Here is a 23069-nt window from a genome sequence, read left to right on the forward strand (position 1 = left end):
TAAAATCTCTCACAGACATCTTGATTTAATGGCGTCTTTATGGAGTCTCTCTCTCTCTGCTGGACACAGATACAGCATATCTCAAATATCACAGGTAACGCGATGTGTTTGACCGCATCAGAAATGCATCTACAAGACAAGACGACGGTCATTTTCGATATTTTTTTGACAGCGGATCAGTTTGAAATCTTGCAGGGAGTAACGGAGCAGTCATTGAGCTGTAAGACGAAGAGCTGCAGGCGACTTCTCCAGCTTCTTTCACATTTGCTGTCACCACCAGCAAATAGGTTGTCAAATGAACCAGGACTGAAATCTAAAGGATTACCACTTACAGGTTTCTGAGGTCTGGAGCAGGTGGAGGACACAGTGTGTCACAACCCTCAAGTCTTTTAATGCTTTGTGAAATCTTTGACAATTTCCCAAAAATATGCATTTTCATGTGAAATTGTCACAATTAGCATATGAATTTAATCATGGCCAGAGAGGTCACAGGGACCTTTCATCACCAAAATCTAAGTAGTTCATCCTTGAGTCCAGGTGGACGTCTGTGCCAAATTTGGAGAAATTCACTCCTGGCGTTCCTGAGATACGGACCGGACGGATAGACAGACTTTCTTTCGTCTTTCTTAGAGGGAAGAGACAGACAGGAAATAGAGAGAGGGGACATGCAAAGAAGGTCCCCGGCCTGAATCGAGCCAGGGGCATTGCTGTTAAATGGTATTGGTCTTGGACCATAATAGGCCACAAAGACAGCCCTAAGTAATACTAAAAGAACAGTTAGCACTGTTCTCCGCCAGACAAGTTGCTGCTACGGAGCGGCTAATCATTAAAATGAGAAAAGCTTAAAAGGTCAGTTCACCTAAAGAGAGCCTGAAGTGAAGTGAACCCTCTTTATGGTTTACATGTTGTACTTCCTTGTCATCTGCAAGTGCCTTCATCATTTCAAGTGTAAAAATAAATGTTATTTCTTTGGGTTTTGATGAGTTGAAGCATGTATTCACACACTGCGCAGCTATAATGTCACTGCTAGCTTCTGTCACACACACACTCTCTTTATCGAGTTCGTCCTTAAAAGAGGTTGCTACTTGTAGAACACATCTTGGTTAAAAAACAAAAAGCATTTGAAGAAAATGTCCCCGATGCTGCAGGCCTCTGAGAAGAAACATCGTAAACTTGACTGTCTATACGTCTAAACTAACATGCCGCAGGTCATTTATTTAAATAACCTGCATATTTCTGCAAAAAACATCCTCTGAAAATATCAACTACAATTAACAAACAACATCGCTGTCGTGTCGAACATACAGTTATTCTCAGGCTCAAGTCTGTTTACACTCACAGCGTACCATCAGCGCTGACAGCTCAGGGCATAAACAGTGTTTTTGATGTTTAAATCGAGGTATTTGAGCAGGAGGTGTGAAAAAATAAATACGAATCTGTTCTCTTTTCATCTCTGCGTCGCCGGCTTGATTTCCCCTCTCGGTCTTATTCTCCATGTGTTCCGCAGAAAGCTTTACGTGCCCGGTGAGAAATGGACTTAAGCGTGCTCACTTGTGAAGTCTTAGCGCCGACGGCGATGCTTAGGTGATGGCATTTTTATTCATAGCATGAAACCTCCACCCCTCCCCCACCTCCACCCGCCATGTCAGATCATAAAATAAGAGCCAGAGAGAGTGTGTGTGTGTGTGTGTGTGTGTGTGTGTGTGTGTGTGTGTGTGTGTGTGTGTCCGGCTACACTCGCTCACTCAGTCACTCCAGCCGGTCCTGGAGGCAGTCGGTGTTTACCGAGACAGGCCCGTTTAATGAAGTGGGGTCTGTGTCTTCGCACTCTAGTTAAGGAGAGTCGCTCGGTCTGCAGCCCTGCAGCCTCCTCTCCCCCCATCTCCTCACAACACTCATTAACCACACCGGCTCATGCCCTCCAAGTGCAGCTGTCCGTAGCAAATGCCTTGCTCAAGGGCGAAACAATCGCCATTCCATCCCGGTGGGGCCCGCTCCCGACAGCAGATGTTTAAATTAACATTTTATGCCGTTTAACCGGCACTCTTAGCCAGTAACAGTGAGTGCAAGTGGGCTAAATGTCAAAACCTAATAAGCAACCAGTGGCAGGAAGTGCCAGGGAAGGTCACGAGACGTATACAAGCATTGCTGTATCTTGAAGGATTGTTGGTTAATCTAGAAATGTGGAAGAAAAAGATGTTGATGGAGGAATTCTATACCACCAGCTGAAACAAAACACACCAAATCAGTTCCTTTATGAAGCTTTTAAATTCACATTTTCTACCCACAAATGCACCCTTGACCATGAGATCAAATGTTCTTTTGCCCAAGGGTGCAATTTCCTCCAGTTATGAAGGAGGAATGTGCCGCTCAGTTACAATTACACACTAAAGTCTCACTATACGACTGGGCTAGAAATGCACAAGTGTGATAATCACACTTGGTTGTTGATTCATCATATATTGCGATTCGATATAACAATTTATAACATTTATTTAGAAGATCATCCACTTCTAGGGACTTTAATTTGTAAAATGTCCAAATTGATATAAAAAAAATAAATAAATATATATATATATATATATAATATATTAGTATATAATAATATCATATTATATATATATATAATATGATATTATTATATACGTGAGAATTAATTAAACAAAAAAAAAAACGGTGTGTGAAGGCCTTCAATAAAATAGAGTGAAAATCAAATAAAAAGTTCTGACACAGTAAGTAAGTACAAGGCAAACTGACCAGAGCAGTGACCACCTGGCATCAACGACGTTACCAAATTTAACACAAATGGGGATGTGGAAGATTATCTCTTTAAATAAATCGGATCCAGACAGAGAAGGGGAATTTTCACACAGCCCCGCATTCCTTCCCCGCCTCCTTCCCGAGCTACCGGAGTACTGAGCTCCAAGCCGACGCCCTCACCCTAGCTCCGCTCAAACACTACGGCTTGTTAACATGCTCGCGGTGCCGTGTTGTGTTGCACCCCCCCCCCCCCGACCTCTTTACACACATCTGGAAGGTATCACGGGAGCGTTTACGGGGTGACGTTTGGGCTGTCGTTACGTTCACCTCCTGCAAAGCAAAGCCGAAGTTGGGAGTCGACACAGTGTTTCTGCGGAGCAGCGTCACACCCCTCTCCCTCCGTCGTCCATTTATTCCATCTACGTCTTTTTCCCTTCATCTGGATCTGTCGGCGCAAACACTGTCTGCTCTGCAACTTCCTCTCCAGACATGAAAAGATTCCTCCAAAAGAGAACCTCCCTGTCAACCAAGTGGCTTTAAAAAGGATCCACTCTTGATACACCCAAAGCACATTCTCAGGAGTTTAAAGTTTGATCAAGTAGTGTAATTTACTTCTACCTTGTTTTTCTTCCTCATCGAGGATTGGCTTTCAACAAGGTGTTAACTAGTTGTTGACAGAAAAAGGCAATCGTGCCAATAACACAAGAGAGTGTGTTGTTCCAATTTGGAAGAAGGAAGTCTTCCTTTGTTCAAAATACAACAAGTAGTGTCAATCCAGAAAACATGAACTCCTCTTCTGTGACTTCCTGTTTCCAGTAGTTTGTCATTTTCTGGTGTGAAAGCTCTGGTAGCATCTTAAAACGACTGAGCCCACAGTTTGCAAATTCAGTATGAATTTACTACGCAGACAACACGAGTTAATAACAAAGACATTCATGTGCAGGTGCTACCTCAGCTTCATGTAGTCAAAGAGTATACTAACACAATACAATCTGAATTGTTTGTCTGCCACTGCAATCTGCTGAAGGAGTTTGTGACCTTTGTTTTGAAAATTGCTCGATAAATAAAGTTTATTATTATAATGACCCTTTGTGACTCTTTTGTGCACGCTTTATTGCACATTACAGTCATACTGGGACTTGAAAAGTGTCCAGTGAGCCAATTAAATCCCACCTTGTTAGTGTGCTGCTATGAAATTGGGCGAACCTCCTCAGTGGTTAAAAGGTCAGCATATTACGGGGTTTACAGATTTAAGTCCCCACATTGTGAGTAATACAAGACCCGGCACACACACATTTGAGAAGCCGTAGGCTACAGTGTTCAGATTTTGTAATACACAAGTGGTTTCTGTGTTTTGGTGCCGATAAGCTCAGCCTGACCAGTCGTTCTGTGCTCTGCAGATGGCACATGTGTGTGTGTGTGTGTGTGTGTGTGTGTGTGTGTGTGTGTGTGTGTGTGTGTCTGTGTGTGTGTGTTGCATCCGTGTGTCTGAGCAGAAAACACACTACGACGCCACCTGCCATAACACACACACCAGTCCATCACTCCCCGTTTCTCACCTCCCCCGTATTAACCAAAAAATCGACATCATCTCCCTCTGGCTGTCTTACTCACTCACACACACACACACACACACACACACACACACACATACACACACACACACACACACACACACAAACACACACACACACACACACACACACACACACACACACACACACACTTGAATGCAGCTCACATTGTCTTCCCACAAATAATACTCAGCTTCCTGCTCACACAAATATTTGCATAACTATTCACTTTTATTATTCATAAAAAAATTCCAAGTTGGTACTTGTGTGCTTGTGAGGACCTACTTTTCTGTAAGTGTTGAGAGCCACTGGATGTGACGCAGCCCCTATTCATTTTTTATGGGATGCTGCTGCTTCTCAGAGCACTATGGGATATCAGGTGATGTGGGCTTGAGCTCAGACACAAGAAAAGAGGTTAAATGTTGCGAATGAGGGTTAAATTTACCTGTAAGTTTTGTATGTATTCGCTAAAAACCTTCCTCCTTTGTGCGACGCTTGCCTTCATGATTAGAGGTACAAACGAATAGGAAGCGCTGTTTGACACAAAGTCATGTAAATGGTTGGAGAAACTAGCAGGTTGCTTATTTACACAATGATTGCTAGTGAGCAAACCTGTCTACTCAAAACTAGGTTCATTAAATGGTCATTTGTTGCCTAAGTTATATTCCTAAGCAACTTTTTAGTGAGTGATATGTGTTACATTTTGGGATTTTGACTTTGGAGAGCGGGGTTAGCATCCTGTGTTCTGGATAGGCTTAGGCAATAAAAAAAAGACTCAGTTAGGGTTAGGGAAAGATGGTGGCTTTGAATAAAGATTAATAATCTAAAACACATTGTGTTCTGTGCTTCAAGTCACTGCTGCAGTATTTAACCAAGAGCTACATCTTTCCCTTTAGTGCCAAAAAAGTAGATTTTGCATTGCAGATATCGTAGAGGGAAAAATGAAATACGTTGTCAGTGAACATTTTGGTGATTTGTTCAGTATCAACATTTTGTGAACATTTTCTCATTATGTTGAATAAAATATCCATTCAATTAAAAATAATTGTGTCTGCGGGTCATTACATTTCCATTCAAACATATTTGCTGTGGAAAATTAGTGAGATATAAATGTAATTTCAACTAGACACGGTTGGCTTGTGAGTTTTGTCACTGCCTGGGACGAATTGGTGTTCTGAATTTCTTGACCATAACTCAGTCCTTGGCCTTAACTTAAATCTAACCCTAAAACCAAGTCTAAACCCTGACATAGCCCTTTGTGTAAAGTAGTCCCCACTCTCAACATCAAAACAATGGTCCCCACAAAGACATAAGTACAAGAGCAATCACACACTCAATGTTTGCAGAGCTACTCATTAGAGCCATGAGCACTCATTAGAAGCCATTTTCTCGTACACAAAAAGTACACACACACACACACACACACACACACACACACACACACACACACACACACTCACAGCACACACTCACTTTTACTAGTGCCATCCATCCACCCACACACATTTCATTTTATGGCCATGAGGTTTATCAGAAGCAATAACAAACAAAAACATCCAAACCTCGGTTAAGTGATGCATTATTTGGTAAACCCAGTAACTACAGTACGCTTCCAAAAAATGAAAAATGTTTTCAACCAAATCCTATTAAAACGAGTAACATCGACACAAATCCCCCCCCCCCCCCCCCCCCCTCTGCCCCCAAATAATAAATTGGGCCAAGCAGAAGAAGTATGAATATCCTCATCCTTCACCTCGGCCGTGCAGATACAAAGTCGCACAGATGCACAATCCTGCTGGGAAATTAAAACGGAGACGGGGAAGAGGTGGAATTTGGTACAGACACAGACGAGAAGGAGAACACTATTCCCCCCCTTTTCTTTCTGAGACAGACTGTTTAGGAAACCTGAAGGATGAAATGAGATTTTGGTGGAAAATTATGGGGGGTTTATCGTGAAGAAGGTTGAGGAGAACGAACGTCAAAGTCGCCATTTTGGGGAGCAGAGAAGTTTCTCCTGGGGTCAAAGTGTTGCAACTACAAAAAACAAATACAAGAATCCAGGTGTAATTGCAACGTTTTACTTGAAAAATGAGTAAAAATTGATAGTATTTGTCACCACGGAGTCTGTCTGGTTAACTTTTGATCTCCACAAATGAATGGCGAGAAAGGCCGAATGTACCTGAGAGACTTTGGGAGGAAAAAAGGCTCTTTGTCAAGTGACACTCAATCCACACCTCTCCGAAAGTGAGTTAGGGGCAAAGCAATAAACACCGTGTCACTTCCACTGCACTCTGACACGCGTTGGCCCTCGACAAGTTCGTCTGCATTCACAGAGAGGCTATGCGGTCAACCTCTTTTGTCCCCCCCCCCCCCCCTAAAAAAAACATGTGACATTAATTAGCTAGCTCTATTCAGACACACATGTAGAAAAGCCCTGCGGGGATTGCTTCAGTGAGAGGGTCTAGTTGACAAGACAGACAAGGGAGGCAGATAGAAAGATAAAGAGCAGTTGGAGCTTGAATGATGATATTACGCAGAAATGCCTGCTGGTGCTGTAACTTAACGAGACGCTTTTGAGAAATAAACCGAGTTAGAAGAGGGTGCGCACATTTGTCAAATGAGCTTTTCAGTCACAAATAAAAACCCCAGAATGAGTCTTCTGTTCTTTGTGAATTGCTGATTTTTGGAGCTCCAGGCTAACACGTTAGCATCATGAGATAAGACAGAAGGAAGCACTAGCTGCAGCGTCTGGAACATATTTCAGTGTCGTGTTGGAGTTGAAATTAAATAATTACATTAAATGATGTATTATGCAAAGATGACGATGCTGCCTTTTGCATTCTTCCTCGTGCAATTTCAAAAAATGCACGTTTTGTCATGTTTTTTTCTGCATTTTGTTGTGCAACCCAGTTTAAATGCAGTTCTAAACTTGTGTTTTTTAACAGTTTGAGGAGTTTGTGTTAGTACAGTATTTCTATATTGTGCAACTTTATACTTTTCTAGACTTCACAGAAGAATATTGTAGTTTTTACCTTGTGTTTATCCAACAGAACACATTTCCACTGATTTAACTATCAAACACTATAAAGCTCACATTTGTCAGAATACAGACCCTTTCTTTTTAAATTTCACTTGTAATTCAGAATTACAACATTGGGCTAAACACCACCGCTACTCACTCATTTTGGTGTGCACTATATTAAAGTGCTGGCCTAGAATACGAGAACAAATAATGTTCCAGTGACACGCTGATGGCTTTGCTCTCAACACTTGACTAACACACCCATTTCCTCTGTTTCCTTCAGTCAGCAGTCTGATTCAAAATAACTCAGAGCTCATGACACAGATTTCAGTCTTCAGACTGAATACATTCATGTCTGCTACATCCATGTATGAGCGTTTCATTTTTATTGTTGTGTATGCATATCTGTGTGTGTGTGTGTGTGTGTGTGTGTGTGTGTGTGCCTCCCACACATTTTAATCTGTTCATCATCTGCCCACAAGATGTGTGTGTGTGTGTGTGTGTATCTTCTACATACACGTCTCAATGGGAGGTCACCCTGGGGCGTATCTACCCAGACAGATACAACGCATTCCTCTACAAGCTGTGAGAGAAAAAGACTTTATTGTCCATGCTGCTAATGAACAGCCATTTTTTGCTCCAATGGGGGGGGGGCGGGGGCGGCTTTCCCGTCCCGCATATTTAGGAAGGACAAAAGCCTCCCAGGCCGACTCATCCTCACACAGGAGGAGGTCAAAACACAGTTTGGCCTCCTGACCGGCCTCTGACCGTCGTATCCTGGCGGTGAACTGTCCAAAGCGTTCACAAGGAGGCGGATTTTGGGAATCCGATGAAGTCACAGTCGTTTATATTTGGTGGCTTACTAGTGGATTCTTTATATTTTGACTTTCGCGACTCTAAAACCAGCCCCCATCACATTTCCAGGACGTTGTATACCGATGCTTTGTAGCATTCTTCGGCGTCTGACATCGACGCACAAGGTTGCACTTAAGCGTCTGTATGAACACCAGACTTTTTTAAGTAACTACAGCGTTAACCCATCCGCGTCATTATTTGACGCTCTGGGAGTGTGATGACGTAGTATGAAGACCAACCACAGGGTATGTGGGTCAGACGAACACAGGACCGTCAACCAGGAGGCCGGTGTTCAGTGCTGTTGAGCTATTTTTAAGTAAAGTTTATGACGTGTTTTCCATACTCATGCTACACTGTACGTTAGCAAGTAACGCCAAGCGGTCAAACCAAGCCAAATAGAGGAAGTAGGTCAAGGCTTGTCAGTAGATCGATCAATCTTTTCCATCCATCAGTCTATGATCTGCATTAAAAACTGTCGGCGAAATGAAAGCAAAGCCATATTGAATTCCTATAATACAGTAAATTTAGAGATATGGTAATCCTGTTAAAGTTCATGTAAGACCATTTTCACACTTGAGCCAATTGGACAGGTTCTTTTCTGGACCGGAGGCTGTTTGCTGAGGTGTGAAAGCTGCTGTAGCTCCGGAAAAAACATCCAAAGTAGATTCCCATGGGGTCCAAAGCAAAAAGCACTTCACAAACTCTAAGTTGAACAACATCATTGGTGTCACTTTAGTGCCATTGGGTACATAAAAATACAGCAAGTTTGAAAGACGAATTATCCTAAGAACACACTTTACACATCTGGTGAACATCTGCGCTGTTGTGAATTCCTCCTCTGAAGGTGATGCAGCATTAGGACATGCCACGCATGCCTCCAGGCATTACTGATTACTTTTATGTTGATTCAGGACCGAAGTAACTATGATATAAAAAAAAAAAAGACTTAAAGTACGGCGCTGAGGCCTGCAGCCTGAAAACTCCCTAAGACCCCGAAGATTTAAAACTAGCCACGTCCAACCGTCATCACATTAGATGAGATGCCAGCGCCGGGGTGGATAAATCCTCCTAACCTATTCATCCAATCAATCCTGCAATCCATCCGTTCACTCATCTCCGTCGTTTTCCGGCTCACTGTACATCCAATGCTCCAAGTGGATTGAAATAAGCTGAGCCAATAGAAGCCGTGTGCAAAAATAGTCCAAAAACAAGCTTTATCGTCACTATTAAATCCAAATGTTGACTCTAAAAGATGGCACCCCTATCGTGCACAAGAGTGTGTGTGTGTGTGTGTGTGTGTGTGTGTGTGTGTTGCTTCTGGGACATCTGGAGTGCATCAGTGAGTGAGTGAGTCCTGTAAATCCTGGGATTGCAGCTGCGCGTGACGTTGCTGACTGGGTCCCCCCCCCCCCCCCCCCCGCCCCCGCCCCTCCCATCGCCAAACTCTCTCCTCGTTAATCTGCTCGTTAAGGATCTAATCTGACATGTGTTTTCATTTGCGTGTGAGTGTGTGTACATGTGCGACTCACTGATGAGCAGGGAATCCACAACAGGTCTGATTGCATTTACAGCAATTTGGTATTTTTATTGTGTGTGTGTGTCCATTTATTGGACACACACACACAATAACACATAATAAATTTATTTTATTTATATATATATATATATATATATATATATATATAGAGTATCTTTCCATGTGCGTCTCATTCATTCAGCCTTTGTATGTGTACATGTGTGTTCCATATGTGTGAGTTGACTCATGTGGGACGCAGAGTTTGGATCTATAATTGTTTAGAAAAGCAAGTCCAAACAATGTAGCGTTGCATCAGAGAAACAATAGCAGGATTCAAAGTTCGCCCTTCCTTTCCGCTGGACAAATATTTGCCGCCGAGAGACAAGAGTCAGCTGGTGAAAGTCAGCCACCGTTTGAACTCTGTTCTTACTCGGATGTATTAATGGTGGAAACCAGAAAATACATTAATTGATCGATATATTCTACAACCATATCGAATGATTAAAAAGGATAAATACTGTAAGTTCATTTTGATGCTTTCAAACATTTAGCTTGGCTTTCCTTTGCTTTGAATAAAGGAAAACTCAACAGTTTTATCAAACATATATCAATAATAATGTAAATGTTAAAATGTATTTCTCGTCTTCCACCAAGCTGTTGCCTACTAGCTTAACTTTGCTAACTAAAATCCTGGCTATTGCTGGATATCATTTCAAAAAATATGATACCATGAACGAGTAGATATCTATAGCCAGTAATGTCAGATTTAATAGCTGGAGGAATTGCTCAGTTCTACGTCAGGGAAGTTCAACCTCACATTTTTAGTTCCAGGTTTTACCATCACTCGGATGAAGCAGGCAGCTATTTTCTGGAGAAAGTAAATATCAGTTATGATAAACCCACTGTAACCCACTTGCCTGTAACAGTTATTGACTATGAGCGTAGTGGAGTGTTCAGCAGCTAAAGACCCAGTTCTCAGAAATAGGACTTCACATGAATGCTAATGTTGCTCTCTGCTGGATGTCTAAAAGGCAATAGTTTGCTAAAATGTTTTCGGGCCCATTGTATTTCAGTGGGCTTTCAGAGTTCTTCCCTCAAGTGTCCAATTATTCTGTCACTACTGAGTAACTTTACTAAGTATCTTTAGACCTTTTTCAAGTTAATTCTTTTCGCAGAATGAAATGTTTCAAACATGTCTTTGCTGATAATGTGGTTCAGATACAAACCGAAAAGATTCAGCATCATCTATCTAAATGGAGGAGCAGTGGGAAAAAAAAAAAAAAAAAAAGGGAATGAAAACATAACGGGTGCACATGGAGTTCATAGAGTGAGAAGAGATGGATGGAGAGAGAGAGAGAGAGAGAGAGAGAGAGAAAGTGATGGTGAAGGAGGTGACGGTCTGAAAAAAACCCGACAGAACAGCCTGAGGGTGGAGGAGGAAGAGAGACACAGCGAGAGGTCTGTCACCGAGGTCAGGATGAGATTGACCATGCCACCCAGCCTGAAGCCCTCTATACTCCGAGTCTGTCTGTACTCGCATGCTCTCTCTCTCTCTCTCTCTCGCTCTCTTTCCACCCCTCCATTTCTTTCTTTCCTCTACACGTCGCTTTTTCTTGTTGTCTCGTTTCCTTTAATGATCCAAGCTCTGTGCGTAGATCACACCGAACGACCGAATTGTGATCAAACTCTGGTAGTTTAAGCTCAGCAGGAGCAGACTCCCCAACCGAGGCCCCATTGCAACGTGGGGAATGAAGTCATTTTGGAAAGCAAAGATGGCATGAGAAAAAGAGAGAGGTATGTTGATCTGTAGATCTGTTAATCTCTGTTCTTCTACCCAAATCCTGTGAGTATTTATTTTACGGCTTTGTCCCAAATTGGTAATACGTCTATTTTTAACAATCGCTGTGGAACCAAACCAAACTAAGCAGAGTAAAATATGGGAGTGATATCACATAAGACGGGACAACTGCTCATGGAGACTATACAAACAAGAAAGCAAAACAAATATCTATCTGCCATTGACCTAATTCTCACGGCTGTTTTGTACTCCAAAGTAACAAATAGAAGAAACACATCGCTGCAAAACACAGAACAAACAACCAAATTATTTTTGATGGCTCACGCCTTAACTTTCCTTGGGAGCGCGCCACGGGCTAACCGATCTGTGACAGCGGCGCATTTAGTCTTCCTGTTTTGTGCGGCGGCTTTGGAACTGAAAAATACAACCATCTGGAAGGGGGTGCTTTTATTTGTCTTTGAAAACTGGCAAAGTCAGACTGAATGCGGAGCAAAAAGACCGCTGGTGAAATAATGCCTCGGTCTACAGCCACATAAAAGGCAGAATGTCTTTTGCTGCGGCACAAACACGAGACTAAACAACCGGCGGCAGAGTTGCTTGTTTCGCACTTTCACAAGAAGAGGTGATCGGGAATGACCTGGGAGCTGAAGTTTGTCCAAATGTATATCCATCCATTCAGCAGTCCGCGCTTCCATCCCACAATCCTTCCATCTATCGTTCAACAATACGTCCATTCTTCAATCGATCTCTTTGAGTCAGCCCTCCGGTCGGCCATCATTCTACCCATCATCCACAAATTGATTTATTCATCCAATCATCCATCCATTATCATCCATCTCTCATCCAGCAATCCCCTCCGTTGATTCATTTCCTATCTCACCGTAGCGCCATCTATCACCCAGAAATCCATTCATCCATCATCCATCGTGGGGTTCATCCATCCCTAGCCATCATCCATATAAAATTCAATCCCCCCAAAATCACCCCCAAATCCTTAAATCCATGGTCCAACAATCAATTTCATCCTTCACCCGGCAACCAATCCAACCGTCCATCCATCCATCGGTTCGTTGTTCCATCAGTTGATCCATGAATCATCTGTCAAAAGATCCTACCTTACACCCAAAGAAAACTCTTTCCATTCATCCGTCCATTCATTCATCTATTTGCAGATCCATCCATCTATGGACCCACCTGTCAATCCTGCCATCCATCCATTATCATCCAGCAATCTATTCATCCATCCATTGTTTGTTTTTTTTAGCATACCTCAACAGAAAATACTGTATATTTCAAATACTTCAAAGATGCTTGATTTGTTCAAGTTTTCTTGATAAGCAGAGTCAGATGAACTTTGAGAACATGACATGATTGAAAGGCCAAATCCACAGCTGACTTTGTAAACAACACAGCACCCACACATACACATACACACACACACACACACACACACACACACACACACACACACACACAGACCCACGCAAATGCCTTCCAAATGTGTGTTTCCATTCATGTGACTCCAGGCTGCGGTCCTGTGACTCGGTCTCTGCTTGAGAAAACCGTGTTTTGGACTTTGATTGACTTAATTTCTCTTTCGCATATATATTCTACAAGTATATTGAATTCTGGATGAACACATACTTTGAAAAGGACGTTCAATCATTCGGTGTTTGGTTGAAACATCGCTCCAAAATCTCCCATATAGGTGTTGGGTTGAGATTTGGCGATTGTGACGGCCATAGCAATTTCTTTTCTTAGATTTTCCCCCGAGTGTTATTTTCTGCGTCTCTTTATGTCCCTGTGGGCACAAAAACTGCCCAAGAGCATGCACACTGGAGCCGTGTTTGCACCACAGAGTGCACATGAAGCATACTACAAGTGACAGAAAGTTAGGGTGCTGTGTGTGTGTGAGTGTGTTGTATGTGTGAGGTGAGGACTGTGCCAGTACAGGCTCATGTGGGAGGAAACAGTTCAGCCAACTCCTAAAAAGATGTCCCAAATTATCCCGTCCACCGACGCATGTTCCTCACCGATGCCTCTGCTCTATTTTGCCGCGCTCCGCGGGGATTCGCTCTATCGGCCGCGCTATTTCAGACGTGGACGTGAGACGAGGCTTGTTCTGGTGCCCCTCCAGATTGGCGACGGAGGCAGAGCCGACGGATCTCAGGGTGTCTGAACAAAAAAGTGTTACCGGTTCTCCTCGACCAAAAAAAAAAAGCCAACGTCTGCTCACTGAGCGCAGATTGTGTCACTTTTGTGGAAGTAAAAGGTTGTGGATGGAATTATCGCCCAGACTGTCTGTTTTTACAGAAGCTTCTGAAGGCCGTGTGAACCACAAATTAATCTATTCAAACCCCAAATCCATCTTAAAAGATGCTATTTTTTGGGGATTACACATTTTTTGAACCAATACTTTTGTGTTATTTCTCTGATGCCATGAAGCTACACTTTATCTTATATCTTATATTGTTGTTGTTCTTCTTGTGATATGGTGTCATTGTTTCCAAACTGACTACTTTTAGTACAAAACTCCCCCAAAGTTCCCTCCTTCATGAATCACACCAGCAGAAGACATTTCCCTGGCTGACAAATATGTATTTTTAAAAGCGCTGTAATTAGGGATCATAATTACAAACCCTGCGTCATGAGGGTGCACCGGCAAGATTATTTTTCTCACACAGATGCCGGATATGTAGCCTGCGTTTTGCTTTTTGGAAGCCAGCGCTACGGCTCCTTTGTTTGGCTGCTTAACTGCAGACATGTTTCTCAGCACTGGAACGTGTTTGTTCCATTTCGGTCCAGTAATTTAATTACGAGACTGGGAGAAATGGGCAAGCAGCGACAGGCTATCTGATGGAGGAGGAGGAGGAGGGGGTGTGTCATCCCAACAATAAATTTCAATCAGGAGAGTATGTGAATGAAGACTGTGGGATGGTCGAGTGTTATTGAAAGTGTCCTGTAACCTAAAGGCCACTGGCTTGATTTCCCTGCAGAAATCCAGCAGGCTCTCATGAGAGTGAAGCTACATACACACTGCTCCTTAGACAGCGTTTCATCTAGAGCTGAACAGATGAGTGGAGTTCTTTAATGGTAGACAAGAATTCAACACAAATTCGGATCATCGCTTAGATTTTCATGCCACATATAAGGCCTGAAGGAAAAATATACATATATATATATATATATATATATATATCAATCATAATCCTACATGTTGTACCACTGTCCACTTCACGCATGTTTTTTTTGGTTGATTAGATGTTGAAATTGAGTGTGTGAGCTGTATTTATACTTACAGAACCTCACACTATACATAAGGGATGCAATTAACAATTACCCTGATTACTTTCTTGAATAATTTGATTCATCGTTTGGCCTAAAGTAGTCAAAATTCCCATAATTCTTTTCTACAAAACCCGAAGTAGCACCTTTAAATTGTCTTGTTTTGTCCAAACAACAGTCCAAAACCCAAAGATGTTCACTTAACGATGATATGAAACAGGGAAAAGCAGAAAATCCTCACATTTCAGAGGCTGGAACCAGAGAATATTTGGATATGTCTCCTTAATTAATTACTTAAACCATTAAGTGATGGCAAAATTGTTGCAGATTAACTTTCTGTTGATTGACAAATCGGTTAACTGTCAAGTCGTCTTGAGGAATACATTTCCGGTACAATCACTCGTCTCTGCAGAGAAGTCCGAGGTCACGGGTCAGATCTGGAAGTGGGAGCCCAGGTCTTGCTCATGGACACTTCAGCAGAGCAGATGCTAGTTGTCCCATGTCTCTCCGGTCTACCAGCAGAGGTTAATGCTCAACCTTTTAGACTTCAAACAGTAACACATTAAATTCTGTTGTGACCGTGACTGACTGCAGCACCAACGTTTTGAAACTGACGTTGCGCCTTTTGGCATCAAATGGTGAAATAAAACTCTCAAATATCATCTCAGGAAATTTTTAAGTGGGCCTGCGGTCTCGCCAAAGGCTCAAGGCCCCCCCCCCCCCCCCCCCACCCCAATGGGCATATTCCGAACATTTGACTCGCTCCCAAAAACAACACCGCTGCTGCCAATTCAGAGAGCTATGAGCTACACCCCGCCATCATCCAACATAAACTCACACAACAAATAACGAAACCAATCGAGCGAAACGGAGGCCCACCCCCGAAGAAAAACCGCCACAATGAGACGTTGCGGTGGCTGCAGGGTCGGCCTGTTGAACGGTCACAGGTTTGAATCCTGTCGATGTCGATCTCAACGTGGAAGTGTTTCTCTTGACTGCACGCTTACAGTCTCATCACATACAAACAAAGAGCCTGGCAAAGAACTAGAAGAGCCTCTTTAAATGCTTTAAAAAGATACATTTTGAGCGCTTAAGACCTGACAAACCCTCCTCTGGTTCTGTGTCGGATACAAGCAGCTTTTCCATCTCTCATGCTGGATAAGAACATACCACTAAACTGACTAAACCTTAATATTTAACTTTACAACTGCCTTATTCCAGCACATTAACCTGTGGAAGAGTAATTTAAGCAGACAATAATACTCTGTTGGTGGTGCGACTACAGTGCCAACCCCTGGCTAAAATTTTATGACCAAGATTTATTACATTTCATTAAGCACTTAAACAGCGTCATTACAAACGTATACTGCTCCCTGGGCTACCACACAAAACAAGTTCATTGCAGAATGAGGTTGTCCCTGAAGAAAGCTTTCCTGAACGTTTGCTTACAACACTGAGGAGGGCCTGTTATCCCCCGAAAGACACACAATATCCACTATCTGTCCAGAGTGGCTCTAATGTCCTCGTGGTTTATTAGTCCCCTGGTGGTGCAACATGATCCAATAGTATTGGAGGACCCCATCTGTGAGACGGCGCTGGACAGCCGGCCGTGATTTACACAGGAGCCGTTTATGGAGCTTTTAAAAAAAGACAGAGGAGCCGACATAAAAACAGGCTTATTTATGGAAGAGAGAGCAACACATGGGCTGTTGTGTGGATGCACACAATCCAGTGTGTGTCTCTGGGTCAGAGAGATGGGTGTCTGTGTGTGTGTGTGTGTGTGTGTGTGTGTGTGTGTGTGTGTGTGTGTGTGTGTGTGTGTTTGCATGGCCACTTGTTTACAGGTTTAGTGGAGTAGCGCTCAGGAAAACACCATCGGACATGTGTAGGAATGATTTGTGATGCACGTTTGAGTGTCTGTGTGGAAAAAGTGAATGTCTCGTAAGAAAGTTTTTTAACCAAAAGTGACCCACTGCTTTGGCCGGTGCAGTGCTAAGCTAACAGGGCTGTGTTACTGCCACTAGGGCCGCCTATAAAATGCAAGAAAACAGACATAAATGTCCCTTATACCTTTCCAGCACTCACAAGGATGTCCTCAAATCTCTTGTTTTGTTTGACAAAAACCAAACAACAATAGGTTTACTATGATAAAAGACAAAGTAAAGCATAAAGTCTTTATATTTGACAAGCTGGAACAAGTGAATGTTTGGCAATTTGCGTCCAAAATTACCTAAACGATGAATCAATTACCAAAATTGTTGCCAATTAATTCCCTGGCAATCGATTAATCAACTCATCAGTGCAACTGCAATTGTAAATAGTAGATTGTTGCACTCAACAGAGTGCAGAGATCTCCAACGGATGTATCTGCAGCTACCTAATGTTGGATCAAAAATTAATTCAACCCAAAATTGGCTAACCCCCTGTCTAGACTGCAAGTGTAACAGACGCGTTTCTCACTCACACAACAGACACTCTCATTTTAGTATGAGTAGTGAGTGAGGAGTCCGCAGTCAATCAACGGCGGCATCGAACGGGCAATAAAAGGTGTTATGAAGAGGTGTGAATCACCGCAACCACGAGATGTTCTTTGAGCATTCAGCCAGGAACGAGAACCCAAATTTTGTGCAGTTTGGTGCAGCAGCATGTGAGAATAGCCATGGACAGACGCAGAGACGCACATACTCAAATACTCACACGCACACACAACCAATCTCAGCATCTCCCGGCAGAGGTACTGATAATAACATTATTATTATAATAAAGATGGTGAAGGTGGATGATCAAGCGCAAGGCGAGAAAACAAAGCTGCTTCAGACGACGTCCTCGGCTCACGTTTGTGTCTCCTCAGACATCCTCAGACTCACAAAGGCCTGACAGCAGCACTTCCAACGATTTGTAAAAATCAAATTAGATCTTCGAAGGTTCTATTCCTGCAAAACAAATAGAGCCAGACAAACTCCACTCCTCCTCCAAACACAAACAGGTGAGCTCTGCCTCCAAATGAAAAGTAAACACCATTTCTCTATGAGCAAACTGAACGCCATCAATACAAAGCCGGTGCAATCAGCGTCTCCATCTTAATTCGTGCCAAAAAAAACCAAATGCCCGTAAGACAAACACCCTCATCATCGAGTGTGAAATGCAAAAACCCAACAAATCCCACTAACTTCCAGTAGCCTCATCTCATCCTTGTACCTCCAGCTCCCTGGGAGCAGATGTAGAACTCCTTGACCAATAGGTGGCAGAGTTTCACACTGTATCCGGGCAGGGTTGAGGAGAGAGCAAAAGAGGGGTGGGAGAAGGAGAATAGAGAGAGAGAAGGAGAGGGAGAGGGAGAGAGAGAGAGAGAGGGGTTGAACTCTTACTTGCAGTCTCTGTCCTCCAGATCAAAATGCGGATTGAAGTTGATGAGGATCTTCTGACCGGGCTCGGGGGCTGTTATCACCCACACGCACTGCTGGGAGGGCGGGTAGGCGCCCGGATAGCCCGGGGAGGTCAGGTAGTTCGCGGTGTGTACCTCTAAATTCCACCCGCATTTACCTGCGCCGCAAGAGAGGGAAGAAAGTTGCGCAGTTAGTGAGAGAGAGAAATGGACTTTCCCGGGCACTCGGGATGTTGACTGACAGCACATTTTAGTGTGAAGGCTTAAACTGCATCAGCAAGGGAGTGAGGATAGTAAGACCTCCAGCTGGGGATCACCATAAATCCATATATCCACCAGTAGAGCAGAAATGATGTTGACAGGAAAGCGCTTATTTCTGCGCCTCCACGCATTGTGACTGTAAATCCACAATCCCGTCTGTTTCCATCAGCCTCAAGAAGATGATAACACTCAGTTGCACTATTTTACTTGTATTTATAGAAAAGGTGAGGTATAAAGTAAGGTATGCGCCTGCCTTAAGGTGTGATTACGCACATGAAGGTGAGGTGAGCTGGCTGCTGCTCCTCCCGCAAACGGGCACCGTGATTCAATTTAATTTTCTCAATGAATGATTTATGAAATTGCTCGTAGCCCATATCAAGCTTCAGTGGCAAGGCGCGGAAAATCTCCAAAAAAAAGAAAATGCGATTGTAAGGTACTTTATGCATATTTTGCTAAATATAATCCGTTTTTTGGTTTATTTAGTATTATATCCCTAATTATTATTCATCTATTAGGGTAATTATAGTGCAAACAGTGTTGAACCCCTGCAGACGTGCTCTCAGAGGGAAAGCCGATGGCATAACAGGTGAGAGGCAACAATGGTGCAAACATGATGCAAAAAACGGATCAATGTTTAAGCCAGCCTGCCTGTTGTCAAGCCACAACGAATCCACACACAAGCAGTCAAACACCTACCGAACGAAGCAACCAGGATGACTTGGGTGAAAAGGAACAATAGCAATCCACTACGCATCCGTAGACTGTACAACACAGACATGATGTAAAAGAAAATAAAGACACGCAACAACAAAAAAACGTCCAGTGGGGTTTACGTCCAAAAGAGAGACAGATAATTGTCTCAAAGTGAGAGATCTGCTTGTTGTAGGGTCCCCGGCATCCTGCGAGCTTCAGCACCAGATCCCTGCGTCTGTCAGGGAACAACTTGCCATCTCCTGGAATTAAAAAAAGAAGATAATAATCCAAAAGCAGAAAAAAACAAGAATCAAGAAAGGGGAAAAAAAAAAATCCGTTCGCAAGAAGTGTCAGCTGTGCGCCCTCGGTTCTTTATCAAACACCAAACAGGGTCGATACTCGTACTTCCAAGAGGAGAATTTAACCCAAAAGAAAAGGAGAAATCAGTAGTTCAGCGGTATTCTGTGAACACGAACCGCGAGGAACATCTGAGCGCTGCTCTCCAAGATCTTCGCTCCTTATTTCAGTCCAGCTCTTTCTCCACCTCTCTCTCTCTCTCTCTCTCTCTCTCTCTCTCTCTCTCTGTCGACTGACTGACCGTCACAGCAGAAATGTCAGGAATACGAGTCGAGCCGCGAAAGTAACAGCGGAATCTCCACTCCCCAAATTCCTTGCTGCGAGACGCCACTGCGCGCAACCAGGCAGCGTCCAACAGACCGACCGACCGCGACAAGGAGCCGGAGCAAACTGACAACCCGGTGCGCCCTCTGTGCGCTCCCGACGCATGCGAGAGCGAGAGAGCGAGAGAGAGAGAGAGAGAAAACTGCGCACGCAAACTACCCGCTGGCGTGTGAGTCTGGTACAAGGTGTGGGCAGTGTCCACCAAGCGGGCGCGAGTCCACATCTGAGCTTTGTCCACACGAGGAGCAAACGATTCAATAGAGATGCCCCTGGTTTGTTTTTTGGGAAGGGGGGGGGGGCATGCTGGATCCTATTTTCATCAATTGCATTTTCTTTCTTCTTTTTGGGGGTTTCTGTTTTACCAACGAATCCCTAAATTAATTTGCCAAAAGTAAAACGTAATCTTGTAGCCTATATTTATAGAGATACAAAAAAAAGTGATATTCCAAAATAGATATGAAGTGTCCTGGAAACCGAGAAATCATTGCTATGTTTTTAATGACCTGCGGTGGATTTTGTGCTCTCTCCAGTTTTTAACCTCAATAAAGAATCAATAATCCTCTCTGACGTATCGATGAAGTGTGACAGGAGAGCATCGGGTTATCTTTAGATCCACTTCATGATATTATACAGAGAGGGAAGAGCCGACTGCAAAGGCAGATGGATCATTGTGACTGTTATCAAGTTTTATCCCATTTGTTCACTGTTTTGGCTCCATGCTATGTTGAAGATGCAGCGATTCATTTATCAATACATAGCATGTCGCATTTTGTATCAAAAGCTGCAGGTTCATAACAGGAGACAAGACAAGCTGGTCCAGGACAGAAGGTGTCCTCGGGTAAAGTAAGTTTAGCTCAAGGACACTGAGAAGGTGTCCTCATTGTTTTTGGACATTTGGAAGTTTTCACAGTCGGAGAAATAGTTTATGCCGTAGTTGCACACAGTTCATACAAAACATTGTTGAAGATTTTTGAGATTTCTGAGACTTGTCTTTAAGTTTTTAAGTCATAATTTCAAATATAAATGTACAAATAAAGATACAAATACACCAAAAATACAATTGAAAGATGAAATAATTGATAAAATGAGGGAAATATTCATACAATAATTAGAAAATGGCAACATTTCTAATGACGTCAGTGTTTCTAAACCCTGTATGTTGGTAAACAGCCACACATCTCCCAGGTGTAACTGCACGTTATTAATTAGAGCGTGCTTGTTCAACAACTTTCCTGGCTAAATAAAGATAAAAATGTGATTATTAGACACATATAAGAGCTGCTAATGCCTCAGCACACTGTACTAATGCAGTGCAATTCATTATAACGGCACATTTAAGCAAACAGGAGCCGTTTATTCCTCCTGAATGTCAGCACTCGCATCCTCTAGTCTGCTGTCTGCAGTTTAATCACTTCAGCAGTTGTTCAGATTAAGGCCGCCATCTCAGGGGGAGATTTAAACAAGAGAATAACAATAGCGGTGAATTGTATTTAAAATTAGGGCCAAATATAGGTTGATTATATACTTAAATATCTTGGCAAGAAATAAGCATAGCGTCGCTGTCCAATGAAATCCACTCATCTCCAAATTTGGTGATTTTTAATTTTGGAGATAACCTGAAGGTTTAAGTGTTCCTTTATGACCATTTAAAAACCCACTGGATTATCTGAACAATGCAGACCTGGTTTTATTAAGAAAAGATGATGTTGTATCGGAGAATATAGGTTTTTAATGGTACAAAACTTCACAAAAAACACACTACTCACAAACCTAGTACTTTGTGTATACACACTGAGTGCACAAAGCATAAATAAACCAAGAGGACTAGTTTCCATGACATTCATACCCATAAACTTACTGCCAAAGACAAGCCTAAGTAGCCTAATTATAATGATCATCAGGATGAATTCAGTTGGTCGTTTTGGGGTAGTGTGTGTGTGTGTGTGTGTGTGTGTGTGTGTGTGTGTGTGTGTGTGTGTGTGTGTGTCCCATTCGAGCAGTGAGTTTGAGCTCTACAGTGTCAAATCTCACCAGCGACTGGCAATTAAGAGCTGTCATGTCACCCATCTTTGCTACGGTATAACAACATATTTATCAGGGTTTTTAATGTGGTCTGTATGAACAAGTAATGTTCCGATGTCAGCGTCACCTCATTTCTACGGTGAAACACAAAGTAATAGCCATAGTCATTTTGGGAATTGTGGCACCGGAGATATACGTCCAGGTTTCCCAAAAAAACGTCCAGGTTTCACATGATGTAAGCCTTAACCATTTGATTTCAATGCTTAACCGTAACCATATTTTGTGTGTTTTCCCAAATTGTTGACTACCATCTAGACACAACCTAAAATAAAAAAGAGCTTTTTGTTGCTTCTGCTTGAGTATAAACCAGCTTAAAGAACATCTGCAATAGAGAAGTCCTGTCAACAAGTTGTAGAATCTAAAATCTATGAAACAACAAAGACATTTCAACTAGCGAACAAAATGTTAACAAACGCATTACGAATCATGAAGAAATGCAAAACCCCTCCAAAAAGGAACACATGAAAACGGCAGCAACAGGAGCTAACTGACAGACCAGCAGCTGGTCTATAAAAGTAATACCACTGGGATTTCAGACAAGAACCTAGTGAAACCCCTGCAATAGACAGAGTTACTAATCCGCCGACTCCTTCGTAAGAGGCCGGCTTCGCTTCATAAAAATGTAAAATGGCTGTAAACTGTGAGGTTTTGTAACGTATTGGAAACACTCTTAACATGGTCCCTGCAGTAAAGTTGAGACACGTTCATCTGCGTCAACACGCTGTCACATAAAGAAAAGGATCTAAAAATAACGTCTGTCACGCTCGAAAGAAAGACAAGTACATTGTGTGTGAGAGCATGAATGCAAACAGAGAGGATGATGGAGTGAGTGAGAGAGTGAGTGAGTGAGTGAGTGAGAGCAGAGGGAGTGATGGAGTGACACGAGAACAGTAAGAGATCAGCAAATGAGCAGCCGAGAGGGTCTGGCGGAGAGCGAGGAGACAACAGGGCTCACTTCTCAGAAACAGTATGTCTTACAATCCGAAAAAAATCACAACAGACTTTAGCGTTTCCAACAAGATGCTCATTGAGATTCCAGATTTGGTCTCGCTGCACATGTACGTGTCGGAGTGGAGACAATAAAAATGATCTTTGGCAGCGCAACACAACTCACAGCGCTGCCAAGCATGACCGAAATAGCATCAGTGGCATAGTTA

The 23069-nt window shown here is 42.8% G+C and overlaps 1 protein-coding gene across 1 annotated transcript in view; it reads right to left on the reverse strand.

The window, feature by feature from the left end:
* LOC137890630 (neuropilin-1a-like) overlaps nt 1–19900 on the reverse strand; it is a 74760-nt gene extending 54860 nt beyond the window's left edge. The window contains exons 1-2 of the mRNA XM_068734795.1: nt 19153–19900; nt 18179–18353 (exon numbers count right to left, since the gene is read on the reverse strand). Coding sequence (XP_068590896.1) covers nt 18179–18353; nt 19153–19234 — 257 coding nt within the window. The 5' untranslated portion in view covers nt 19235–19900. The remainder of the gene's footprint in view (nt 1–18178; nt 18354–19152) is intronic.
* Nucleotides 19901–23069: the final 3169 nt, after the last annotated feature.

Source organism: Cebidichthys violaceus, unplaced genomic scaffold, assembly GCF_023349555.1.
Source record: "Cebidichthys violaceus isolate CVI_PGR_0920_01 unplaced genomic scaffold, fCebVio1.0.p SCAF_67, whole genome shotgun sequence".
Taxonomy (NCBI): Eukaryota; Metazoa; Chordata; class Actinopteri; order Perciformes; family Stichaeidae; genus Cebidichthys; species Cebidichthys violaceus.